Below are 10,000 nucleotides of genomic sequence, written 5' to 3'. Positions count from 1 at the left end.
TTATTATTATTATTATTATTATTATTATATACAGCTGGTTAACAAGGGTGAAATTTCTTTCATGATGCCGCCGTGGCAGAATCGGTTAGGAGTTGGATTTCTGATCCATGTTCACCAGTTACCAGGGTTCGAGACCTCGTTTTCGGCATGGAGTTGTGCCCTTTGAAAAGACACTTTACTCCGATTTTCCTCACAGACAGGTGTGAATAGGGACCTGACCTCGGTCGGGAAAGGTTAGGAGAGAGAACTGGGCCCCGCGTTTCTGTGCTGAGTCCTAGACATAATGGATACGAATTCACTGCCCCTCAAACAGTAAAAGGGTATGCGACCTTTCACAACAACAACAACAAATCTTTCAATGAAAACATTATAGACAAATTATCAACGAAAACAGGAAAAAATGTACATGTATATAAAACAAATATCGGAATACCCAAGGGACCTGGGAGATCTCCACAACAGAGTTGCTGCGGAGGTAGGCAGTATACTTTTTGTATCTGGTAGATATTCTCTTTCCCGTGCCGTGACAAGGATAGTGAATAGTGACCACAGTCTGAGCTTTCTTTCTGTTTAGCAGGAGACTGAGAGTTCGTGTACTAAACAAATAACTAGATGTGTTGGAATTGTATGCGTTCCTCTCTCACTCTTTCTATCTGTGTGTGTGTGTGTGTGTGTGTGTGTGTGTGTGTGTGTGTGTGTGTGTGTGCGTGTGTGTGTGCGTGTGTGTGTGTGTGCGTGTGTGTGCGTGAGTGAGTGAGTGAGTGAGTGTGTGTGTGTGTGTGTGTGTGTGTGTGTGTGTGCGCGCGCTCGCTCTGTCTTAAACTGTCCTTAGCATGCATTGGAGTATCACGAATGTATTCCATATTTATCTGTTGGTTAATTGTGATGATATCGTCATCATCACTGTCAACATTACTATTGCTGTTTGCATTGATTAAAATGACGACAGTGTCAATAACACATCGAATTACGCCATTCATACTTTTTTGGCCTTTAAACAACAAAACGTCCGTTCTTCTTTTCTTTGTTGCTGTTGTTGTGTTTTTCATGACCATGTTTCCCAAGTCACTGACACGACCAGGTATGAAATTATTCAAGAGGGTGCGTGCGTGCGTCTGTGTGTGTACGTGTGTGCGCTCTCTCTCTTGAATGTGTGTGTATGGAGGGGGGTGGGGGTGGGTGGGTATGAAATAGAGTGAAGAGGGCGCCCCCCTCCCCACGTCCCTTCCTCTGTGACACCGGTACAAGCCTTATCTGACGTAAACTCTCCGTGACCTCATCCATCTTGACTTGGGCTGACTCGGAGACACTGTCTCTGCTGTCTGGCTGGCAAGGTAAGTAAGGTCCACATTCCTGCAGCCATCCCAGGACAATAGGTTTTCCTTTTGGTGTGTGTGTGTGTGTGTGTGTGTGTGTGTGTGTGTGTGTGTGTGTGTGTTTTCTTTAGTTTAGCGTCTTTTTATAACCAGTGATATTAGACGTTAAAAAAAAAGAAAGAAAAAAAAGGGGGGCGGGGGCATGGGGGAGGAAGGGGGGGTGGGGGTGGGGAAGGCGGGAAGAGGAAAACAGAAAAAAGGTAAACTAGAAAACTACCGTAAAATGTATAACTAACATGCAATTACATTTAACAGTAACAATTCAATAATAATAATGATAATAATCAGAAACCATTAACACAATTCTGAAGTGCATTAAAGGAATGTAGAAATAGGGCTATGAACTAATGCCTGTGAAAGTTCGACCATAACAACCTCGGCAGAAATAACTTAAAAAAAAATCATCTGCAGAATTGTGTGTGTGTGTGTGTGTGTGTGTGTGTGTGTGTGTGTGTGAGGTATACGAGTTTCTAGACATCTTGGTTTTGTGTTCTTAAAGGCCTTGGACGTCTTTCGTCACATTGTAAGGAATACAAGAACAGTGTTTGTAAAGTTTTGTTGTTGTTGAATGTTTGTTGCTTCCTGTTTAACGCCACAGAGCGGAAACGTCGTACAGGATTCACCGGCAATGTTTCGTGCTTCATTTCATGTTTAGGGGAAGTGGGTATATATAGGAGGCGATGGTGACACTGACAAAGATGGAAATGGGAAGGAGAGAGACAGAGAGAGAGAGAGAGAGAGAGAGAGAGAGAGATTGATTCTGACAATTTATTGGCCGTAGCCTCAGTGTTTTTTATTTATTATTATTTTTTTATAGCTGTTACGATTACTGCTAATTAACAGCTCCCAGGAGTCGGCCACCAGGCAGTCACACACACACACACACGCACACACACACACAACAAAGTCTTGACAGTCTCGTCCAACGTTCGTACTGAGCACAGTAAAGGGAAACGATACACGCTGGCGGGAATTGTCTCCCCTCCGTGCCACATCCTGCTTCATGTCACTGTCACCTCCGTCCTGTCCTGTCTGTACAACGTCCGGTCTGTGCTTTCATCTGTCCTTCACTCCTTGTCTGTGAGTGGTAGCTTAGCTGGCAAGGTTTGGAAGGCTAGTAGTACTTCATTCTGCCTGGATAACTTCCACCAGGAAAGCTGTCAGGAATTTTGAAAAGGTCAGGAAAGCCAGGGAAAAATGCCAGCGGAGAAAGGAGGCATCATCTCAAGTTCACCCCTCCAGCGACCAGCCAACTTTCACGTGCGCCAGCTGTTCCCGACAATGCAAGTCCAGGATTGGCCTGTACAGCCACCAGAAGGCTTGCCTCACCCGGAGTAGACCTTCTTCCCAGTGATCTTCGGATACGAAGAAACTGCCATCATCATCAGTACTTCATGCAACCGTACATGATACCGACGAGTCATCGTCTATCTCTGGCCACGACTGATGACATATTTTCATCGTCAAACGCAGCGTCTAACATTGGCGACAAGCGCCGAAAGATAATGTTAATACAAAACGAAACGTTGACACAGTTATCAACCCAGCAATGCTCATACTTCCCAAGCATAGTTATCCTTTGCAGCGAACTTACCAACTTCAGTAATGGCCATGGCCTGGGTCTTATAATAATTTACTGTTGTCATACAAAACAAAAACAAACAAACAAAACAACAAAAAACCCACCACCACCACCCCTTAAAAAAAAAAGGAAAAAAAGAAAAAAAAAGTTTTCAGCATCATCATATCATCATCCACACATTCCACCAATGACTCACTCAGACAAGAACGAATGAAAGGGTTAGCGTTTACTTCAAAATTGTACAATCATGTTTTCGGAAAGGCCACGATTTGGACAAAGTGGGAAATATGACACACACACACACATATGTATGTGTATATTCAAATCAATATACATATTCAAATCAATCCACTCATCAATAATTCAGTCAATCCAGTATGAAGCAGCCCCCCCCCCCCCCCCCCGAAAAACAACAACGACCCTTTTCTGTCTGTAAATTTACTGTAATATAGACAACATTATAACATTGAAACAGCGTCATGTAGGTGCAGAGTACCAGATACATGGATTCATACATGGTCCGATAAAATCTGTTGGGACAGGCAGCGCCTTCGTGGGGTGGGGGTGGGGGGGATCAACACAAAAGCTATAGGCAGAGTGCAAGCTGCAGCACACCTTAGATGGGAGATGATGGCTTTCAATAAAATATGTAAGCACAGTGCAAATTGCAGCACCTATCAGGAGGGGTGTGGGCTGTGGGGGTGGTACAAATTTGTAGGCACAGTTCACATTGTAGCACCTATCAGGAGGGGTGTGGGGTGTGGGTGGTACAAATTTGTAGGCACAGTTCATATTGTAGCACCTATCAGGAGGGGTGTGGGCTGTGGGGGTGGTACAAATTTGTAGGAACAGTGCAAATTGCAGCACCTAACAGGAGGGGTGTGGGCTGTGGGGGTGGTACAAATTTGTAGGCACAGTTCACATTGTAGCACCTATCAGGAGGGGTGCAGGGTGTGGGGTGGTACAAATTTGTAGGCACAGTTCACATTGTAGCACCTATCAGGAGGGGTGTGGGCTGTGGGGGTGGTACAAATTTGTAGGAACAGTGCAAATTGCAGCACCTATCAGGAGGGGTGTGGGCTGTGGGGGTGGTACAAATTTGTAGGCACAGTGCAGATTGCAGCACCTATCAGGAGGGGTGTGGGGTGTGGGGGGTGGTACAAATTTGTAGGCACAGTTCACATTGTAGCACCTATCAGGAGGGGTGTGGGGGTGGTACAAATTTGTAGGCACAGTGCAGATTGCAGCACCTATCAGGAGGGGTGTGGGGGTGTGGGGGTGGTACAAATTTGTAGGAACAGTTCACATTGTAGCACCTATCAGGAGGGGTGTGGGGTGTGGGTGGTACAAATTTGTAGGCACAGTTCACATTGTAGCACCTATCAGGAGGGGTGTGGGGTGTGGGTGGTACAAATTTGTAGGCACAGTTCACATTGTAGCACCTATCAGGAGGGGTGTGGGGTGTGGGTGGTACAAATTTGTAGGCACAGTTCATATTGTAGCACCTATCAGGAGGGGTGTGGGGTGTGGGGGTGGTACAAATTTGTAGGCACAGTGCACATTGTAGAACCTTTGGGACGGTGGGGGTGAGGGGAAGGTGCGGATACAATCTACAGGCATAGAAAACATCGTAGATCTTCCGGGGAGAGGAGGTCAATAAAACCTGCAGGCACACTCCAGGTACGTAGCAGCGCCACTGTCTGTTCAACTTTGAATTCTGTAGACTCTCAAGGCCTAATCAGCGTATTGTGTCTACGCCTTAGGCATCAGCTTTTCCTCTTTTTCCATTAAGCACACAGGCCTATAACACAGCGTATATGGATCAGTTCGCACGCTTTGACACCTTATTGAAAATAAATCTGTCACTTCAATAACATTTGTCTGCGGAATGCTGTGTGGCGGGTTTGGGAGTTCTTCAGCGTTCGTGGAGCACAGTTCCCACTTGTACGTGTATGACCATTTTTACCCCGCCATGCAGGCAGCCATACTCCGTTTGTTTTCCTGGCTGTTTGGTGGGGAGTTCACTGAAACCTGTAGGCATAGTTCAACATAGCCAGGCTGACCCAGAATATGATGCCGAAGACGACGGAGAGGATCATGAAGAAGGCGATCTGATTGGCTAGTCTTGCCGCCAGACGTTTCTCACCCTCTCGCTCATGGGACCACGCCTGTGTGGGGAAAAGAAAGAAAAAAAATTGTCCTGTTTTTTTTTTTCTTGAAAACTTCTTGCGGCTGTGTGTGTGTGTGTGTGTGTGTGTGTGTGTGTGTGTGTGTGTGTGTGTGTGTGTGTGTGTGTGTGTGAGTGAGTGAGTGAGTGAGTGAGTGAGGGAGAGAGAGAGAGAGAGAGAGAGAGAGAGAGAGATTGTGTGTGTGTGTGTGTGTGTGTGTGTGTGTGTTAATTGGGCGGTTGAAAGGAAGGAAGAGAAAAAAAGATGGGGTTGACATGAATAAATTTTCAGTTAACGTGCATATATATATATATATATATATATATATATATATATAAACATACATTTTGTATGAAACGGATAAATTTAAAATTAAAAAAAAAAACAATAAAAAAAAAACCCCCCCCCCCCCCCAACCTACAACAACACCAAAAAAACAAAAACAAAAAAAAAAAAACAAAAAACAAACAAAACAAAATCCAACAGAGTAAATAACGATGCACAGGTATAGACACACAACAATGAAGCGAGAACATGTTCTTTACCGTCCGAAGCATGGTCACATATATCCAATAAAAAAAAGAAATGTCGCAAGTGGGCGAAAGAGAGAGAGAGAGAGAGAGAGAGAGAGAGGGGGGGCCGGGGGGGGGGGGGGAATTCTTGAGGTATAACTCCCTAGCATAGTTGAGTTTAGCACCTTTTCAAGTTACGTTGTTTATAACCGGGAGCTTGGTTGAAGTACAGCTGGTAAACGTTTACAGCCCTGAAGAGCCGAGTTTAAAGATCGATTGGCTGTTGCTGGTGAGGTCAGGTTGTTCTGATGCTCGGGTTCTTGGTGTGTGCCTCTTTCCAATGGAGAGGTGCTGTATTGTATTGTATTGTATTGTATTGTATTGTATTGTATTGCATTGTATTGTATTGCATTGTATCGCAGTGTACTGCAATGGACTGTATTGTATTGTATTGTACTGCATCGTATTGTATTATATTGTACTGTATTGCATTGCATTACACTGTATTGCATTGCATTGCATTGTACTGTATTATATTGTATTGTATTCTATAGTTGCATTGCATTGTATTGTATGCGCAGATCCACGGCCACTCGTGACCCACGGACGCCAATGGAGAGGTATTGTATTGTATAGTATTGTACTGTATTGCAATGCCTCATATTGTATTTTTTGCACTGCACTGCGTTGTATTGTATGCTCAGATACATGGCCACTCGTGACCGACGTATTGTATTGCATTGTATTGTATTGTGTTGCATTGTATTGTATTGTATTGCATTGCATTGCATTGTATTGTATTGTATTGTATTGTATTGTATTGTATTGTATTGAAGCTACAACCTACCCGTTCTCCTTTGTTCTTCTTTCGTCAGTCTGGGTGTGTTCATGTGTTATAACCACACAGTCTGGGTGTGTTCACGTGTTATAACCGTACAGTCTGGGTGTGTTCATGTGTTATAACCACACAGTCTGGGTGTGTTCATGTGTTATAACCACACAGTCTGGGTGTGTTCATGTGTTATAACCACACAGTCTGGGTGTGTTCATGTGTTATAACCACACAGTCTGGGTGGTGTTCATGTGTTATAGACCACACAGTCCTGGGTGTGTTCATGTGTTATAACCACACAGTCTGGGTGTGTTCAAGGTGTTACAATCCACACAGTCTGGGTGTGGTCATGTCTTATAACCGTACACTCTGGTGTGTTCATGTCTTATAGCCATACAGTCTGGGTGTGTTCATGTGTTATAACCACACAGTCTGGGTGTGGTTCATGTGTTATAACCAAACAGTCTGGGTGTGTTCATGTGTTATAACCACACAGTCTGGGTGTGTTCGTGTGTTATAACCACACAGTCTGGGTGTGTTCATGTGTTATAACCACACAGTCTGGGTGTGTTCATGTGTTATAACCACACAGTCTGGGTGTGTTCATGTGTTATAACCATACAGTCTGGGTGTGTTCATGTGTTATAACCACACAGTCTGGGTGTGTTCATGTGTTATAACCACACAGTCTGGGTGTGTTCATGTGTTACAACCACACAGTCTGGGTGTGTTCATGTCTTATAACCGTACACTCTGGGTGTGTTCATGTCTTATAACCATACAGTCTGGGTGTGTTCATGTGTTATAACCACACAGTCTGGGTGTGTTCATGTGTTATAACCATACAGTCTGGGTGTGTTCATGTGTTATAACCACACAGTCTGGGTGTGTTCACGTGTTATAAACACACAGTCTGGGTGTGTTCATGTTTTATAACCACACAGTCTGGGTGTGTTCATGTGTTATAACCACACAGTCTGGGTGTGTTCATGTGTTATAACCATACAGTCTGGGTGTGTTCGTGTGTTATAACCATACAATCTGGGTGTGTTCATGTGTTATAACCACACAGTCTGGGTGTGTTCATGTGTTATAACCATACAGTCTGGGTGTGTTCATGTGTTATAACCACACAGTCTGGGTGTGTTCATGTGTTACAGCCATACAGTCTGGGTGTGTTCATGTGTTGCAACCATACAGTCTGGGTGTGTTCATGTGTTATAACCACACAGTCTGGGTGTGTTCATGTGTTATAACCACACAGTCTGGGTGTGTTCATGTGTTATAACCACACAGTCTGGGTGTGTTCATGTCTTATAACCGTACAGTCTGGGTGTGTTCATGTGTTATAACCACACAGTCTGGGTGTGTTCACGTGTTATAACCACACAGTCTGGGTGTGTTCATGTGTTATAACCGTACAGTCTGGGTGTGTTCATGTGTTATAACCATACAGTCTGGGTGTGTTCATGTGTTATAACCACACAGTCTGGGTGTGTTCATGTGTTATAACCGTACAGTCTGGGTGTGTTCATGTGTTATAACCGTACAGTCTGGGTGTGTTCATGTGTTATAACCATACAGTCTGGGTGTGTTCATGTGTTATAACCATACAGTCTGGGTGTGTTCATGTGTTATAACCACACAGTCTGGGTGTGTTCATGTCTTATAAACACACAGTCTGGGTGTTTTCACGTGTTACAACCACAGAGTCTGGGTGTGTTCATGTGATATAACCGTACAGTCTGGGTGTGTTCATGTGTTATAACCACACAGTCTGGGTGTGTTCATGTGTTATAACCACACAGTCTGGGTGTGTTCACGTGTTACAACCACACAGTCTGGGTGTGTTCACGTGTTACAACCACACAGTCTGGGTGTGTTCATGTGTTATAACCACACAGTCTGGGTCTGTTCATGTGTTATAACCACAGTCTGGGTCTGTTCATGTGTTATAACCATACAATCTGGGTGTGTTCATGTGTTATAACCACACAGTCTGGGTGTGTTCATGTGTTATAACATACACAGTCTGGGTGTGTTCATGTGTTATAACCACACAGTCTGGGTGTGTTCATGTGTTACAACCACACAGTCTGGGTGTGTTCATGTGTTATAACCATACAGTCTGGGTGTGTTCATGTCTTATAACCGTACAGTCTGGGTGTGTTCATGTCTTACAGCCATACAGTCTGGGTGTGTTCATGTCTTACAGCCATACAGTCTGGGTGTGTTCATGTGTTACAACCACACAATCTGGGTGTGTTCATGTGTTATAACCGTACAGTCTGGGTGTGTTCATGTGTTATAACCATACAATCTGGGTGTGTTCATGTATTATAACCACACAGTCTGGGTGTGTTCATGTGTTATAACCGTACAGTCTGGGTGTGTTCATGTGTTACAACCACACAGTCTGGGTGTGTTCATGTGTTACAACCACACAGTCTGGGTGTGTTCATGTGTTACAACCACACAGTCTGGGTGTGTTCATGTGTTATAACCATACAGTCTGGGTGTGTTCATGTCTTATAACCGTACAGTCTGGGTGTGTTCATGTCTTACAGCCATACAGTCTGGGTGTGTTCATGTCTTACAGCCATACAGTCTGGGTGTGTTCATGTGTTACAACCACACAATCTGGGTGTGTTCATGTGTTATAACCGTACAGTCTGGGTGTGTTCATGTGTTATAACCATACAATCTGGGTGTGTTCATGTATTATAACCACACAGTCTGGGTGTGTTCATGTGTTATAACCGTACAGTCTGGGTGTGTTCATGTGTTACAACCACACAGTCTGGGTGTGTTCATGTGTTACAACCACACAGTCTGGGTGTGTTCATGTGTTACAACCACACAGTCTGGGTGTGTTCATGTGTTATAACCATACAGTCTGGGTGTGTTCATGTCTTATAACCGTACAGTCTGGGTGTGTTCATGTCTTACAGCCATACAGTCTGGGTGTGTTCATGTCTTACAGCCATACAGTCTGGGTGTGTTCATGTGTTACAACCACACAATCTGGGTGTGTTCATGTGTTATAACCGTACAGTCTGGGTGTGTTCATGTGTTATAACCATACAATCTGGGTGTGTTCATGTATTATAACCACACAGTCTGGGTGTGTTCATGTGTTATAACCGTACAGTCTGGGTGTGTTCATGTGTTACAACCACACAGTCTGGGTGTGTTCATGTGTTACAACCACACAGTCTGGGTGTGTTCATGTGTTATAACCACACAGTCTGGGTGTGTTCATGTATTATAACCACACAGTCTGGGTGTGTTCATGTCTTACAGCCATACAGTCTGGGTGTGTTCATGTGTTATAACCATACAGTCTGGGTGTGTTCATGTGTTATAACCATACAGTCTGGGTGTGTTCATGTGTTATAACCATACAGTCTGGGTGTGTTCATGTGTTATAACCATACAGTCTGGGTGTGTTCATGTGTTACAACCATACAGTCTGGGTGTGTTCATGTGTTATAACCATACAGTCTGGGTGTGTTCATGTGTTATAACCA

At 44.1% G+C, this 10,000-nt stretch overlaps 1 protein-coding gene across 2 annotated transcripts in view; it reads right to left on the bottom strand.

Moving 5' to 3' along the window:
• Window positions 1-4,729: 4,729 nt before the first annotated feature.
• LOC143285873 (uncharacterized) overlaps window positions 4,730-10,000 on the bottom strand; it is a 9,556-nt gene continuing 4,285 nt past the window's right edge. For both annotated transcript variants that reach the window (XM_076593313.1, XM_076593314.1), the window contains exon 4: window positions 4,730-5,126. In XM_076593313.1, the coding sequence (XP_076449428.1) occupies window positions 4,980-5,126 (147 nt within the window). In that variant the 3' untranslated portion in view covers window positions 4,730-4,979. The remainder of the gene's footprint in view (window positions 5,127-10,000) is intronic.

This window comes from Babylonia areolata, chromosome 9, assembly GCF_041734735.1.
Source record: "Babylonia areolata isolate BAREFJ2019XMU chromosome 9, ASM4173473v1, whole genome shotgun sequence".
NCBI classification, from domain to species: Eukaryota; Metazoa; Mollusca; class Gastropoda; order Neogastropoda; family Buccinidae; genus Babylonia; species Babylonia areolata.
Note: the sequence above shows the minus strand (reverse complement) of the source record. Positions and strands in the feature narration are given on the sequence as shown.